Here is a 17,881-nt window from a genome sequence, read left to right on the forward strand (position 1 = left end):
TAGAAAGAAAAGGCGGATTTTGAATCATTTATTGATCTGATCTTATAGCAGAATTAGTAGAGGTGACATGAATAAATACCAATATCTTATATTTTTATTTATGTACTCTATAATGGGCACTGCAGCTGGCTGGGGTAGATGTGACTAATCCTTCTGTTACAGGAAGCTCACTCCACCCATTCACCAAAAAGGATTTTAAACTAGCCCAGCATTTATGATAACATGGACTAGAAAACTAAGTTCTAAGGAAACAACATACAAAGTGAAAGAGAAGACAGAAAAGAAATAAATAGCTTTTACATGCAGCTGCTTCCTATCTCATGGAATCATCAAAAGCAAATCCTTGCTTTCAGCTTCAGCTTTAGTAACCCAATGACTTTCCAGTTACAACAGACTTTTTCCAACTCCCCCCAGTCCCTGTGAAGTTCTTCCCATCCCTTTTAAAGTCTGTCTTCTCCCTGCTCCTCACCAAAGACATTCAGCATCCTTTCCTCAGCTGCAGGTACCTAGTTTCCCAGCTGAGATTCCCTCTGTTGCTACATTCTCGCTCCTCCTCACCAGAGCAGGCTCTGTAGCTCCCTTATGGGAACTGCAATCTCCTGTGTCCTTCAGACTGTTCTGCCTCATCTGGTCAGTTTCCTTAGAAGAGTGTAACACAAAACTGGCAATTGAGCAAATCAGACATATCTCATATTAGAAAGGCAAAAAGAAATGTAAAATATCTGGGATGAGTGGTATGGCTGTGATAACAGTAATCCATAAAACGTTTCTGTATGAAGCATCACAGTTGAGTTTATTATGCTGAACAGAATTCAGAGCAATTCAAAAAATCAGGTTTTACCATTTGAAGAAAAAATAAAAAGTGGTTATGTGACCACTCCAGTAATTTACAAAAAATTCCTTATCTGTGTACTATCACGCAGCATGGGAAACAAACAGGGGCAGCTGGAAGCCTCTGTGCAACATGAAAACTATGACGTAGTTCCCATCATGGAAACAGGGTGAGAAGACTCGCACAATTGGAGTGCTGCAATGGATGGCTATCAACTCTTCAGAAGGGACAGGCAAGGAAGAAGAGGAGGTGAGGTAGCCCTGTATGTTAGGGAGTGTTTTGACTGTTTAGACCAGGGGTGTCAAACTCATTTTCACCGGGGGCCACATCAACCACGTGGTTGCCTTCAAAGGGCGGAATGCAATTTTAGGACTGTATTAACGTAGCAGTAGTTACATTAATACAGTCCTAAAATTGCATTCTGCCCCTTGAGGGCAACTGTGAGGCCAATGTGGCCCCCAGTGAAAATGAGTTTGACACCCCTGTTTTAGAGCTTAGTGATGGTGAAAATAGGGTCAAGTGTTTACAGGTAAGAATCAGGAGAAAGGCCAACAAACCAGATAACCTCACAGGAGTCTGTTACAGACCACCCAACCAGGAGGAAGATGCAGTATTCTGTAGGCAGCTGGGAGAAGTCTCACGATCACTAGCCCTTGTTCTCATGGAGGACTTCAACTTACTAGGTCTCTGCTGGAAATATAACACAGCAGAGAGGAAACAGTCTAGGAGGTTCCTGGAGTGTATGGAAGACAAATTCCTGACACAGCTATCAGTGAGCCAACTAGGGAAGGTGCCCCACTGGACATCTTGTTTGCGAACAGAGAAGGGCTTGTGGATCATGTGACGGTTGGAGGTCACCTTGGGCATAGTGATCATGAAATGATCGAGTTTTTGATTCTTGGAGAAGGAGAAGGGTCAGCAGAACTGCCAGCTTGGACTTCTGAACGGCAGACTTCGACCTGTTTAGGAGGCTGGTTGAGAGAGTCCCTTGGGAGACAGTCCTGAAGGACAAAGGAGTCCAGGCAGATTGGTCTGTCTTCAAGAAGGAAATCTGAGAGGCGCAGGAGCAGGCTGTCCCCATGTGCTGAAAGATGAGCTGGCAGGGAAGAAGACTGGCCTGTCTGAATAGACTGCTTCAGCTGGAACTTGGGAATTAAAGGAGAATTTATAACCTTTGAAAGAAAGGGAAGGTAACTCAGGAGGACTACAAAGATGTCATGAGATTATGCAGGGAGAAAAACAGAAGGGCCCAAGAACAACTAGAACTTAATCTGGCTACTACCATAAAAGACAACCAAAAATGTTTCTATAAATACATGAGCAACAAAAGAAGGGCTAAGGAGAACCTCCATCCTTTATTGGATATGTGACAAAGGATGAAGAAAAGACTGAGGTATTTAATGTCTTCTTTGTCTCAGTCCTCAATAGTAAGACCAGTTGTTCTCCAATAATCAGCCCCCTGGGCTGGAAGATATGGACAGGGAGCAGAATGAAGCCCCCATAATCCAAGGGGAAATACTAAGTGACCTGCTGCACCACTTAGAAAAACACAAGTCTATAGGGCCAGATGGGATGCATCCAAGGGTACCGAGGGAGCTGGTGGGCGTGCTCGCCAAGCCACTTCCCATTATTTATCAGCTGTCCTGGAAAACCAGAGATGTCCCAGTTGACTGGAAGATGGCAAATGTGACATCGATTTATAAAAAGGGCTGGAAGGAGAATCTGGGGAATTACAGGCCTGTCAGTCTGACCTCAGTGCCAGGGAAGGTCATGGAACAGATCATCCTGAGTTCCTACACAAAGCACATACAAGAAAAACAAGTGATCAGGCTGAGTCAGCATGGGTTTACGAAGGGCAGGTCCTGCTTCTCCTTCTAGGGCAAGGTGATCCACTTAGTGGATGAGGGAAAGGCTGTGGATGTTGTGTACTGAGACTTTACTAAAGCCTTTGACACTGTATCATACAGCATTCTCCTGGAGAAGCTGGCAGGTCATGGCCTGGATGTGTGTACTCTTCACTGGGTAAAGAACTGGTTGGATGGCTGGGCCCAAAGAGTTGTGGGGAACGGAACGAAAGCCAGTTGGTGGCCGGTCACCAGTGGTGTTCCACAAGGCACAGTTTTGCAGTCAGTTCTGTTTAATCTCTTTATCAATGATTTGGGTGAGGGGATTGAGTGCACCCTCAGTAAGTTTGCAGATGACACCAAGTTGGGTGAGAGTGTTGATCTGCTGGAGGGTAGGAAGGGCCATACAGAGGGATCTGGACTGGCTAGATCAATGGCCTGAGGACAATGATATGACGTACAAAAAGACCAAGTGCCGGGTCCTGCATTTGAGTCACAGCAACTCCATACAATGCTCCAAGCTTGAGGAAGAGTGGCTGGAAAACTGCCTGGTGGAAGAGGACCTGGGGGTTTTGGTCAACAGGCAGCTGAACATGAGCCAGCAGAGTGCCCAGGTGGCTAAGAAGGCCAACAGCATCCTGGCTTGTATCAGGAATAGTGTGGCCAGCAGGACTAGGGAAGTGATTGTCCTTCTGTACTCGACAAAGGTGAGGATACATCTTGAATTCTGTGTTCAGTTTTGGGCCCCTCACTACAAGAAAAACATTGAGGTACTGGAGCATGTCCAAAGAAGGGCAACAAAGCTGTTAAAGGGCCTGGAGCACAAGTCTCATGAGGAGCGGCTGAGGGAACTGGGGCTGTTCAGCCTGGAGAAAAGGAGGCTGAGGGGAGGCTTTATCGCTGTCTACAACTACCTGAAAGGAGGTTGTAGCATGAGGGGTGTTGGTCTCTTCTCCCAAGTAGCAAATGGCAGGACAAGAGGAAATGGCCTCAAGCTGTGCCAGGGAAGGTTCAGATTGGATATTAGGAAAAAATTCTTCTACAGAAAGGGTTGTCAGGCATTGGAACAGGCTGCCCAGGGAAGTGGTGAAGTCACCATCCCTGGAGCAGTTTAAAAGACGTACAGATATGGCGCTTAGGGACACAGTTTAGTTGTGGACTCTGCAGTGCTAGGTTAATGGTTGGACTTGATGATCTTAAAGGTCTTTTCCAATGTACATAGTTCTATGATTCTATGATTACCGATTCATTCAATGATTAAACATGAGAAACTTTACAAACGTGAATTTAAAAATATAATTTTAAATACGGCATAGTTTTGACAATTGGATAAAATTACGTTGAAGTCCTTTTAAGTACCTTTAACTTCTTTGTCGTTCTTGAACCATCTGATATCAGCTGCTGGTTTACTACCAGACGTCTTGCAAGTTAGCTGCATCCTCTCTCCCTCCATAACTGGTGAGGTAAATCCAGTAATTTGTGGCTTCTCAGGAACACCTAAAAACGAAACAAGCAAAATATCTCTGATAGTGTCAGCTGCTGCCATGAATATATGACCAACTTAAAGTTTGCTTCATATGCTCTAAATTTTGGGAGCAGAATAATTAGTTCCTTGTCTGCTATCAAAATTGAAATGTCAGTTAATCCTGCTTCCTATTGCAAATAAACTGTCAATCTGAACCATAGTTGATTCTAAAGAATTAAAGAAAACAAATTATCTAGGTTTCTAAGGGAAACAGATTGTATTTTAAAAACTGTGTTATCTATGTATTTCAGCATGCAGTTCTAGTCTGACTTGCTATTATAAGGTTTAAACTGGTCTACAAAGCAAGCAGGATGACAAAGTACATTAGAAATACAGCTGTGAAAATAAAATATAACTGGCGACAAAAAGCCGAACTGGTCTAAGTTCAGAACAGATGTTTAAGCATGAATTATGAAGATTTTAATACAAAATCCAGGGAAAAGGGAGGGTGAAAATAAATACAGGAGCTACTTTATCTTCAGAGAACACATAACCAAAAAACTATAGGTATAATCACAATTCAATTTGCTAGGGAGCATTTTTCAGTTGAATCCGAGTTCTTCTGAGAAGGTTATATAATCATGACATACTATATACAGAATATTAAATTTGGAAATAGTTGTTTTTCAATGAACCATGGAAAATTTTTTTAAAATAATGAAGAGAATTGGGAAAAAATTGATCACTACATGTATAAATCCATCTGACTTCCAAAAACACAAGAATAACTTATTTTTAAGTGATACTGATGACTATAATTTTAAATCTCGGAAAATGTCATTATTATAACATGCATCTGCAGCATTTTGACACATTCATATTTGTGGCTAGATAAAGGAATCAGTCACGGTAATTGATCCTGTGCTCTGTATTTCACAATTTAGTTTGTTTACATCTCTTTTCCACAATGACAGATTATGTACATAAAAACCAAGCAGCAGTACCTATTGCATAGTACATTTCTGTAATAAATCTACTCCTCTCTTTCAAGACAGAAAATGGTGTCTACTATAATACCTTGACACTTAAATCTTCTAATCTATAACAGAGCAGTCAATAAAGAGATTATTAGTTCATAAAAGGATAGTTTATCTGATTAAAATATGTAACACATTTCAATGGAAAATATCTCCTTTTCAGGTAGAAGGTGGTCCAAGAGTTTAAAATGTTACTTTGAAATAGAAAATTAAAAATACAAAATGAAAACAGATAGGCATCTTAAACATTGAAGCTTTCTTTCTTAGAAGTAGCTGATGTTGCGAATATTTCATTAAACCCTCTCTCAAACTGAAGGTAAAACGAGAACAACTGTGAAAGACTAAGTTACTTCGGTTAATAAATATTGGCTAGATTTTTTTGTGTGTCTTTGCCACACCTTTCTATGTCTTTCTGCCACTTAAAATGTTGAACTGGTCTACTTATCTATTGTTTAGATCATGAGATGCCTCTCTACAGAAAAGAAGATTAACTGTAGGCAGTTGTTGCTCCAGATTATTCTACTCTGAGTGGGTATTTTTTCTCCTTAATAGCAAACTTTTGAAGATTTTTGTAAAATAGTCTCACAGGGACTGAAAGAGAGATGTATCTCACATCCTATGCACAAAACCAATTCCCTGGCTGGATTAATGTGAATATTACTGGCGCAGAGGACATCTTACATCAGTCCTATTAAATTCAATTGTCTGCCTGTATATATAAAAATGAAATAAATAAAAATAAAATTTAAAAAATAAATAGTCAAGTTCAGGGGCAGAAAAAAGATAAAAGAATAAAAATCAATCTCTAAAATCATATAAGCTCTTAGGTACACAGGTGTGTTTCAATAAACTGTAGCAATTTTGGCCAATTGGGCTACTGACATTCATAGAATCATATAAAGCTTCAAGCAGAAACTTTATTTCCTGGACATCTCTCAAAATCTATTGCTTTTCTATGTGTATCTATAACCTTTGGGGAAAACAGCAGAGCATTTAGAGGATAAAGCATAAAAGAAGCAGCAAACCTAGTGAAAATATGCACTTTATAGACAAAAAAAAGAAAAGAAAGCAGAACAAGCCAAGAAAATGCATAGCTAAGGAAAAATGATAAAGCACTAAAACCCGTTTTGATTTTATGCTTTCTGATTTTCTCCTCTCTGCCCTATACAATATATTGTTAGGAGATGAATACATGCACCTTCTTCGCACTTCTGGTGCTTGGGATGTAGAGGTTATGTCCATTTTATAGAGCACTCATACTGTGGTATTTGTGTGCTCCCTAATTCATTATCCTGCCACAACACAAATAGTAAGAGGCATGTTATTTTTCAGCACAGCAATATGAAACAATAAATTTCAGGGAAACAAGATCAGACATTTACATGTATCTTCTGACAAGCTTTAGAAAAGTTCATTCTTATCATAATTTGTCAAAGCCTGAGAAGTTTAACACTTGCTTCTTTATGCTCAGCTATTTATACTTACCAAGAACGGTAAGAAAAGCCTTGGAAGTTTTGACAGGCATTGTAAATAAAGAGCAGGTGTACTGCCCTTCATCTGACAGAGACACGTCACTGACACTGATACTCAGTTCATGCCATGAAGCTCGGACCAGCTCAATTCTGTTGTCCCTCAGAGCTGAAAAACAAAAATTCATGTTATAGGGTAGGAAACAGCACATTAACCAAGTGTGGTATGTTGTACAAGAGGATTTATGATGTAGCCTAGAGAAATCATGGCCTAGAATACAGGGATATGGCCACAGTTGTCTTTCTGCAGAGCAGTTCGTTTTCTCTGTGGAATAAAGTGCAAGAGTTCAGTGAGTTTTTGAATAGCGTGCTGACTTGTAATGTATGTAAGCCTAGAAATTAAGGGACTTTAGTTGCCTTTGGTCTTCCTCTGAAAAAAACTTTGATTTCTGCCCCTTAACAGCTTTGCTCAGTGCCTAAAATAACTCCTTCCTAAAACCTTTTCCTTTTTCACATATTTATAAATGTAGGTGAATATTAAGAATCCTGTTTCATCTACTAACAAACTGTATTTTCAACTCAGAAGTCTAGAATTGCACAGCTTGCCTACAGATTTTTCTCACATCCATTACTACTCATATTGAATTGGAATACCAGATTTCTCAAATGCTCAAAGGATATTTCTTATTACGAATATATTGAAAGTTCCACTTCTACGTGCATATATAATACATTTGAAGATTTGAGGTAATTGAGTATAGCAGCTTTACTTTTTTGATTATGACCAAACATCTGATCTATCTGAAAATCCTTCCTAACAAAATTTTGTTTCCATGAAACCACTGAGGGAAGAGGAGCAGGTAGATTTACTTAAATTCAAAATGTCACTTTAGCTAATGTTTCGAAATTTTAAATATTTTAAAGCCTATATTTAGATTAACACACATTTTCTATTGAAAACAATGACAACAAAAACACAAACAAACAATGAAAACATTCCTAAACATTCCATTTCTCTGTAGTGAAGTTGTTTGGGGAATCTACATATATTAAGTCTTTCAGCAGAATAGAAATACTAGTTAACAAGTAAGTTAACACCATAATCCTCCTAAGCGAACAATAAAAAAGCCTCTGTAACTCAGAAAGTGTTGCATATACCTCTAGATTCAAATTTTTGACCTGACAGCATTTGAGTCTATCTTTATAGTCAGCCTCTGAAAGACAAAGTAAAACAAGACTGTTATAATTACTGGGAGAGCTATGTTTTGATTTGTGAGAAGAACTGTGTTGTTAAAAGTCCCTAATGCTGTTCTCACTCACCTCTTTCTAAAGTCCCTAAATGCTCTTAAATATCATTCTCCTAACATTTAAATCTTCCAAAGATAAAAACAAAGCTTTACCGTGGTTCTTTTGCTACTAAATCTAGATGTTTCTGCTCCATTGCAAGGCTCTCCAAGTGGTGTCAGTTCAAGATGATTTCTACCAACATAAGCAGCTACAATGAAAATTCAGCAAAAACGTCACTTGAATTTATTGTCTTCTAATGCTAGCATTCAGGTTTCTTTACAGTGATCTCAAGCTGAATTTACTGGTTATTTCAGGGTAGGACAGCTAAAGCTTGACTTATTTTCTGCAGAGCCTGAAAACTGAAAGGTGACAGCTTAAGCAGACCTAACATACAAGCATGTCATGAACTGCTCCAAGGCAGTTCAAAGTGACTGAGATTGTGTGTAATGGACACATTCCAAACATAACTGACCAACCACAGCAAGAAATAAATAATTATGTAGTATATAAAATACATATAATGATGGAAAATAGGGACAACATTAAAGTAAACAATCAAGCATAACAAAAGCCACAGCATGGAAAACACCAATAGGCTGACACAACAGCCAAGAAAAACAAGCTCAAGAAAATACAAGTCCATAGAAGCAAGCTTCTACCAACCCAGAACAGCAGACAAAGCTGATGACTCTGTCTTTAGTAACCAAAAGCCCTCACAACAGGGAAGCTGTTGATATCTTTGAGGAAGTAGATGGGGACTCAGAATTCATTTCTCAGCTTTTCAATTCTACTCAGATGCAAACTGAGCATAAAGAAGAATGCTAGTTTATTTCACATTACCGACCCTTCAAAAATAATTATTTTCAAAATGACCCAGTGCTTCCAAATGGTTTGATTACTACCATGCCCATATATACAATTTGGAGAAAAGCATACGAAATTTAAAAAAAAAAAACAAGCCTTCTGTATCCCATAATTTGAAAGTGGTGAGTTTTGCCTCTCCTTAATCAGAAATTGTTTAAAAATTAATGCAGTATATAATCTAATATTGTATTTTATTTCGTTAAAATTTTCAATTGCTACTGCCTTGTGATAAAGATTTATGTAGCTGTTGAAATACTTTCCTATAGATCAGGCGATGTGAAGAATTTCATGCACTAAAAAGAACTATAATGAATTACACTAGAGCACAAATGGTCTATAGGTGTTGCCAATAGCACACCATTTTTGATCTTACTGGCAGTGAAAAAAAAAACACCAAAAAAAATTGAAATACAAACCACCTCCATCAACTATGTTCCCACTGCTCCCCTCTCTCATTTCCTCTCCTCCACACCTTTTTTAGCCTGTGTAGAACAGAGAAACCGCAGCTCAGCCAATTTTCTGGAAAACTGGTAAAAACAACCACTGATCAAGAGCTGATATACATGTTCCATGTTTCAGCCTGGAGTTAACTTTTATTGAAAGAACAGAAAGAATTTTATAATGGAAATACCAACACAGAGCCTTTGCAAAAAAATGCCACAAATAGCATAATGATAATACTCCTTTGCAGGAAAGCTGTTTGTCAGAAGCATTTTTATAAGTGCTAAGTCTAAATGCAATTAATTATCTGTGCCACCAGTTTCAAACCTAAACATCTGTAAGCTTTTCTGTCTAGGCAGACTTGAGACCAAACCAATCAGAAAACTCTACTGCTATTGCTTAGACAAGGCTACCGCTTACATGGAGTCTTTTTAGAACCTTATTTTCAAACCTTATTCCTACATCTATGTCTGTATCCCTATCTATATTGGTTTAGAAAGACACCAATTCCTCTTAAGAAACTGGTTGCTATGGTAGATGCCAGAACCGGTTTGTTTCCATTTTCTGTGTGACGTACATTTTGCTAAAAGGTTGAAGTTGGATCAGAGAAAAAGTGGCTGCCTACCTGTCTAGTCCTGGCTCCTGCACCCTGGGGCAGAGAGAACCCTCTAGGAGAGGGTGACTGCTCCCTCGGACAGCAAATGAACAGTTGGTGACATTGCACAAGCCAGGAGCACTTCTAGCCAGACAGACATCTCCAGGCATGGACATTGAGTAGCACGGGGGTCTTGCTCGTGGCAGAGAATACACTCTCGATGAGCCTGTTTGATGGTGCAAAGAAGCCCGTGGAGCCTGAACAGAAGCCAGCTACTGAAAGGTATCAAATGGAAAGTAAAAGCTGGAAGGAGAAGACATTCTCCTCAAGGAGCTAGTGGATGGGAAGCAGATTTATTTACAATACTCTGTATTCCATCCTTTTCAGCAGATCTGAGTTCTACTTATTTAAAGAGCGATCTCATCTAGCTCACCATTCTCTATTTAAAGGATATGAGCTTCAAAAGCTTTTGATAAGCTTTTTGATTGCTCTTCCTTTGGAGTGAGAATTGTCCCAAACAGAGCAATTTTACTACAAGGTTCAAGCCAGCTTGAGGCTCTACCACAGTAGTTTAAATAAAGTACCATACTGTAAAATACAGAATGTTGTCTCTTATTTAATTAATAGCTGAAAACAAAAAGCAGAACACGTATGGGGACATTCTGCATGAATTTGGAGTTTGGTATACACCAATAAACAGATTTCCTATATACTGAAATGTCCATGCATTGTTCAATACAAACCAGTAAATATTTCTAGCTCTCCCCCAAAAAAATAGAAAACATACTAAAATACAGCTTCTGTACTGTACTCAAGTGACAGTATTTATTCCTCCACCTTTCAAGAAGGTTATACAACTAGCTTCATTTTGTATTTCACAAGGTGGTTTCTGAATACTCTTTATTAGTTGTATTGTGGTAGTGACTAGACAGACCAGGTGAGCACAGAAGAGAAAGTTTTGTCCTTATAGGCTCTACAAGCTCCATCCTCACTTGACGTGCATGGTTTCCCAACCTCTCTCCTACCTATGCCTGCTCGTTCATAACCTCCTCTGGAATCTTTTTCTTTTTTCCATTTCACTTTGTCAGAAGCCAACCCCCTTTTCCTGGGGATTTTGACCTACACTCCAGAATCACTACCTTATCAATAATTTGCATATCTACATTTTTGCATGATACAGAGATGTTAGAAAAGGGTAAGTAAGCTGAATATATATTTGATTTCTGGGAAATACACCTTTGCCAAAACTATAACAAGGAATACCATCACAGGTGCCTCCTTCCTGGATTCTTAAGTTGCAAGCACTCACAAAAAATATAAAATGCAACAAGAAATATAATTGCATAGTAAATTCCAGTATGCTCTAAGTACATTATTTCATTTTTCTGTAATTCCCAGGCACATATGACATACTTAATTTGAAAGGTATGAAATAATTATGCACAAAATACTTGTTGCTAAGCAGATACACTTCCTTTATTTTACCTGTCATTCTCTTTTTCTGTGGAAAAGATTTTCTTTCAGAATGTTTTCTGACACAGAAACAAGCAACCTTGATAATTTGCATAGTTTAGGTTATTATGAATAAAATATACACTCATGTATCTCAGCTGCATTAATTAGCAATTCTTGAGATTCATAGCCACTGCAATGAACTGGTCTCTTTGTTCACAAATACAAAAAGCTGCACTTTATGTTTTGAAAAAATAATATTACGATCATATGTGGTGAAATCTTACAGGAGGAATTATATCAAAGAGATAAAAAAACCTTAGAAATTCACACTGTCATAGAAAAAAAAAATATCCACATTTCATACTGGGTGGAAAAGGGAGTTGGACCTGTTAGATATAGTGGCCAGAAAGCAGCATCTCTAATCTTATTTCTCTAAAACTACTATATCTCATTAGTATTTTGAGTCATATAGTTGAAGAATGAGGAAAAAAACAAACAAAAAAACAAACAAAAAAAAGCAACCAAACAACTAAAATCCCAAATCCTCCAGAGTGATTCACAGATGTTTTGACAATACTAACTTGACATATGCTGCCATCCTGGGATTCACTCAACAAAATTTTCTTCCTCATGTTAGAGCTGTTCCCACTGTCATGGGAATAATGTAACCATTAGTTGGAACCAGAAAGATTTCTGATAGTCTACAGGTTGTGCTAAACTCCTAAAAATTTAATACTTATGAAACTGAAACAATCCTTCCAATTTTCAGATTCCAGCTTTCTGAATGCAACACCATTGCCAAATCTGAAACAGATTTCAAGGGATTTATATTGTGTTTCCAGATATACTTGGATATACTTCAGAAGGCCTTTTGCCTTGTTCCTGATGTATTCAATACATCAAGGTGCCTATAGAGATGACCTACACACTCGCATATAGTTGTGCATCAAAATCTATCAGGCCATAGACCACCAGTGCCACCAAGGAAAGAAAAAACAGAGACAGAAGGGGAGTAAATGGAAGAAAAAAACCTATTATTGTTATTCTGTGTTCAGTCTTCCAAGGCTTCATACTTCTTTTCAAAACATTTCAACTTCCTTTAAAAAAAAAATCATGTACTCTTTAGTCTGTGGTAGTATGAACAGTTTGCACATTTCCAAGTGATACACAGTTAAACTGGTAATGCCTAACCCACCTGGTAGGAACTTGCATGGTATCTGGACCCCTAATATTTTAAAACTTCTCAATTATTTGTACATGGAAAGAAATTATTTTTCCTTCCTCTTTCATTTCCCGTCATGCAATTTGATTACTTTCATACAAGGAGGAATACAAGGCTGTAGCAGTGTGGATATTTAGTAATCACATGTTTTCTATTTTCACACATGGTGAGGCCATTTTTAACTCTCACTGGAAATCAACTCCATAGCATTGTGTCTGTAAAACTATCACTTTTGCTTTTATTACTAGGTGGTCATGACTCCAACGAAGCCCAAAGGTTAGAAAGATAGATGATCTCTTAATCAGTCTAGGGTCATGACAGATTTCAGTACTGGGACAGAAACATTGAAAATGAGTCTACTTTCAGAGGTAATGCTAATGTAGAGGGAAAAGCACTTGGTAATATGTCAGAAGTTTCTATGCAACCTGTTAGACTGGCTAATGTATGTACCATTGCAGTCCTTTAAAGGTGACGTAATTTCTAAGTAAAATTAGCAGAAATAATAAAGAATTGAAGGTCACAATACTGTGGACAGATCTTTGGATAATTGGCTGTGAAATTTTCAGATACATGATGATTTTTTCCCCATTAGGAAAGTGATTAGTAACACAGATGAGTTCAAACAGGCATTCCAAACAGCATCTTTCACAGTTTCGTGTCACTCAGGTGTTGTGGATACTTCACTGATTTTTTGAACCCCTTCATGTACTTAATAAATTCAGGGCATCACTGAGTTTTGCAGAAGGTGCTAAGTGAGGTTTTTGAAATGGAAGAACAACATAATAATCCTTGGAGATTAGTTTTATTTTCATTCCAGTGGATTTATATTTCTCTTTGAACTCTTCTGAAGTACTTGGTTATCAAAACGAAGAAACAGGGTCAATAGGAATATACTACTTGTATCTCTAATCATCTGGTCATCTTGTACTTTATGCTCTAGCCTGCAATCTAACAAGAAATAACTAGATTGTTTTCAGCTGAGAAATACTTCTAGGATATTTGATTAGGTTATTTAGAGAACAATGTTCAAGAGCAAGTTGCTTTCTCTTTTTTATATTTTTTCAGATTTTTTGCACATTGGATGATGCATATGTCTAGGCACACAGCAAAATCCCATCATTGGAAGAGATGATGACAGTCTCACTAACAGAGGCATCTTCTCACCTGCTGCTTTGAAAAGACCAAAGCACTGGAAACCCAGACACCTGTCCGTACGACATTATCTATTATTTATGAGGGTGGGCCGTATTTAAAGAACAACCTTAGATACTTAGGAGGAAAATCCAAACAGCAAGGTAATTTCTTCAGCGAAATGACAACAATTCTCTGTTTTCTGCAATCTGGATAAAATGGAAATAGTTTAGGATGACTTCCAACGACTTATGATCTTGAACACATTCGCTCAGTGAGGTTTCTCTAACTGTTACCAGTGGACAAAAGGAGGCCAGGATGAATATATGCTCTTCATGAGTGGAAAAAATACAGTAAAACTTTCCTGCATGACAGAGTTTCTGCACTGAGCTACATCTTCTCTCACAATGACTTTCTGTATTCTCTTCAGTTTCTCTCCTTTTCAGAGTGTTCAAGAAACACGGCAATATGCAAAAAGAGAATAACTTATTTTCTAGAGTGTTCATAATGCCTGTTTCTGGAATTAAAGAGGAACGGCACTTATGTGCTCCTTGTCTTTTGAGAATCTTAAGGATGACAGTTATTAAGATCTCAGGGCTGCCTCACATTTTCATGTAAGAAATTTAAGTTTCAAATCCTTCCAAAACATACAGGTTTTGAACTATGAAGATGCTATGTTGTTTTATTGTGTTGGAACAATGTTTAACTATACCTCAAAAAATAAAGCAAAAATCACATTAGTCAGGATGAAAAGTTGTCTTACAAGGTCTGCTAATCTAGTTTCTTCTGCAATGAGGATTTACAAGATTTGCTGCTATACTAATGCAACTGGACATGTGCCATAGCACAGTACCCTAGAAAATATTTAACAATCATACTTCTCAAACATGCAGCTGCAAAAATTAAAATTGCAAAATGATCTGGCAAGGTAAGAGATGGACAGAATTAAAATAAATTATATTTAATAGATAAAAGTAATTGGTAATCCTATATACCAGGTTGGAGACTGATATTTTGAAAGCAGTATGGCAGGAAAGAAGCCCTGAGGATTACAGAGGAAATTATTTAACTGTATTTTCAAATGCAGCACCACTCTAAAAAGACGAATCCTATTCTGGGTTGTACTGATCCTGGCAATTATGGTAAAAGGAAAAAACAATGCTACAATATTCCAAAACTATATATATATATCATACTGTGTCATATATGGTAAATTACGGATAGAAACAGGCTCTCAGTTGGAAAGGTAATTTCTGAAGGTCTACTGATGGAATGCTACTGCATAAGTAATACTATGAAAATAATACAATGGAGAGCTGTAATAGCAGCCCACACCTACGTAAGGAAATTTTAATAGAAGTTAGAAAAATAATTTTTTTCTATAATTTTGAGGGCAATACTGAAAACACGAAATAGTACATTTCAGGCTAAATTAGAGTTCATTGTAAGTGAGAAATATTAGATAATGACATCACTGAAGTAGAAGGGATAAATAAATACTAAGCCTCTTGCAAACTGAAACAAAAGTACACAGATTATCCAGTTTGTTCATCTGTGAAGACCAGACTAGGCAATTTCTCCTCGTGCTACTGATGTTGATACTAATCACTGTGTTAACAGTACTTAAATGATTGCTGAGCAAGGCAGAGTTAAGTTTGTTTAGGTATTAAAAACTGTCTAGCCAAACAGCACAGTGGTCTACCAAGAAAGTCTACATATTTTGAAGAACATCAATTATACAGTATGGTCACTTTTTCCTCTTCAAGAGACTGCCCTTTACAGTCAATGCTGGTGACATTCATGAACTGGCTTTAGTCAGCTTTGGATGCAAGGAATCCTAGGGGGTAGGGAACATAAAACAAGTTGGCCAAATTTTACACTCTTAACACTGCTGGAAATCCAGTTTCTCCGCAAACCTGCCCATGTGCAAGATGTTTTTCATATGCGTCTGTAGGTGACCATGTCTAAGGAAGATGCAGAACTGTATTTCTCTAACCTTGTAGATGGTGACATTACAGTTCTGCTCATTCACTAGCTGAACTGGATGACCCCATCATAATGAAAATGTTTTTAGTGGCATGAATGAGTAATACTCGTGGTACAGTCCTGTTTATGGTATTGCTTCATATTTCTTGGAAAACCACTGCCCTCTAGCTCTCAAGAACGTGGTCCTCTTCAAACATACTGTCTCAGCAGAATTTGGAGAGACCTTCTCACTTACTAATGATCTGAGATCTCTCTCTAAGTGAGAACAGCTACAAGATGCTCCTATTCTTTCTGCACTTCTTGATCACTCATGTAGATGCATAAATTAACATGGTTCTTCCTCTAGCAGATGGATACACTGACTGGACATGCAGTAAGAATACTCGTTCATCCTAACTACATTAAGGAGTTAGACTCCCTAAAGTCCTGCTGCAGTCAGTGGAGCAAGATAGCTTCCTCCAGAGGCCAAGAAAGAGCAGGTCACTGTCTTGAAAATATTAGAGAACCTGAACAAAACAGTGAAGAAACCATCAACGATTGATGACTATATCTGCGATCAATCTAGCAACTGCTTCCAGTACCAATGTAGAGTTAAATACTAATATATATGTCAATACTGAAGATATTAGTGGTGTTAGTGATGACTTTCAGATCTCACTATTGAGGGAATTGAAATATGGAACAAAGTGTGAGGAGACATCTGAGATGAGTCTAGTGCAATTCCAGAGAGGATTCTCAGAAAGCTCTTTGGTGGTTTCAGCATTTTTTTATGATGAAGTACTTTAAAATTTTATGATGTCTCTCATCCGGCCTATCAGCAGACAATCTGCCTCTTAACCACAAGTACACAGAGGTTTACTGTTTTGCAGGATTTGTCTTAGTTTTCCTGATGCAGGTGTGCTGTGAAGGAAACAGTGACAAATGGTGATGGAAACAGATAATTAAGGAATTGGAGCATCTCTCCTACAAGGAGAGGCTGAGAGACTTGGGATTGTTTAGCAGGAAGAGGCAGCAAATTATGAACTTAATCCAAATGCAAAAGAAAATTTGGCAGCAGATGTCAAATACTGTGAGGAACTTGACCTAACCGGACATATTTGGAGTAGAAAGTTGGACCAGGTGACCTCCAGAGGTCCTTTCCAATATGAAACATTCTGTGATCTTGCTATTCTAGATGTTTGGGGGGTAAATAATCTGTGTATCACAAAATTCAGAAGTGTGACCAATCCTGAAACACCAACAAAAACCCCCACCTTTGGTGAATATTCACAAAGATTTATCTTCTTTAGCTTTTCCTCCACCTAGTTTGTGCGAATACGCTTCTTGTGCAGCTATATTCCAAGAATGTGGTGACTTCACAAGTGCAGCAATATAATATTTAGAGTCCAGAGTGGTGGCCAGACATTTTCACCAAGTACTACTGAACATCATTTGGAAAAATAAAACAAATATTTGTCAGAGAATGGCATACTAAGTACTGATAGCTGCACTGAATAAAAACTCTATGCTATGAATAAAAGCATTATTTAACAAACAGTAGATACTGACAGCAATAGATTATTAGAATCATGTTACCATTGGTAGCATTTATCCCCAACATCTGGCATTTTCATGGCCATCCACTTATGCCAGATATATTTGAGCATACCAGAAGAAACTTGTCCATTCTTAACATATATGCCTAGACAAAAATCAGCTGAATGTATTCTGGCTTTTTCATTTAGAGATTTATGCAGGCATTTTCTTTTTTAATAGTTGAAGACAAATATTCTTCTGGTTTCTTTCTGCAGTTCAAATTGTAGTAGTAGTAAAAGTATTTAAGACATTAATATGAAGAGCAAATATATAGAGTACAATTTACAGCTACATAGCTAGAGAATGCCACTTACCCTTCACACTTGCAACAGATGATTAATCATATTGGTTCTCATACAGAGCTTTTCTTAACTGGTATAATCTGAAGACTCACTAAGAAACCATCATAACTAACCTGCCCTCAGTTTATTACTTTTGAAGGATAGTTTTGTATATCATGATCGTCATATGAAAGGAAGCATTGAATATTTAAAAACTGCAAAGATTTTTTCCAGTGTTGACTGCTTTTTGTGGGTATTGTTAATATACTGTAAATCACTTAAGTATTGGAGAAACAGTCTAAGAATTTCCGAATCTACTGCGTACTACAGAATTGTATATAACGGATCAAGAGTGACTTCTAGTTCTGCTTCACAAGCTGTCTGAGACACGGCGCAA

General features: G+C 37.8%; 1 protein-coding gene across 3 annotated transcripts in view; it reads right to left on the minus strand.

Annotated features, from left to right (window-relative positions):
* The window catches only part of CADM2 (cell adhesion molecule 2), a 670,830-nt gene that overhangs the window by 129,013 nt on the left and 523,936 nt on the right, over nucleotides 1–17,881 (minus strand). For all 3 annotated transcript variants that reach the window (XM_065635796.1, XM_065635804.1, XM_065635787.1), the window contains 2 exons: nucleotides 6,664–6,816; nucleotides 4,036–4,173 (listed from right to left, as the gene is read on the minus strand). In XM_065635796.1, the coding sequence (XP_065491868.1) occupies nucleotides 4,036–4,173; nucleotides 6,664–6,816 (291 nt within the window). The remainder of the gene's footprint in view (nucleotides 1–4,035; nucleotides 4,174–6,663; nucleotides 6,817–17,881) is intronic.

The sequence above is a fragment of the Caloenas nicobarica genome, chromosome 1 (assembly GCF_036013445.1).
Source record: "Caloenas nicobarica isolate bCalNic1 chromosome 1, bCalNic1.hap1, whole genome shotgun sequence".
Lineage (NCBI taxonomy): Eukaryota > Metazoa > Chordata > Aves > Columbiformes > Columbidae > Caloenas > Caloenas nicobarica.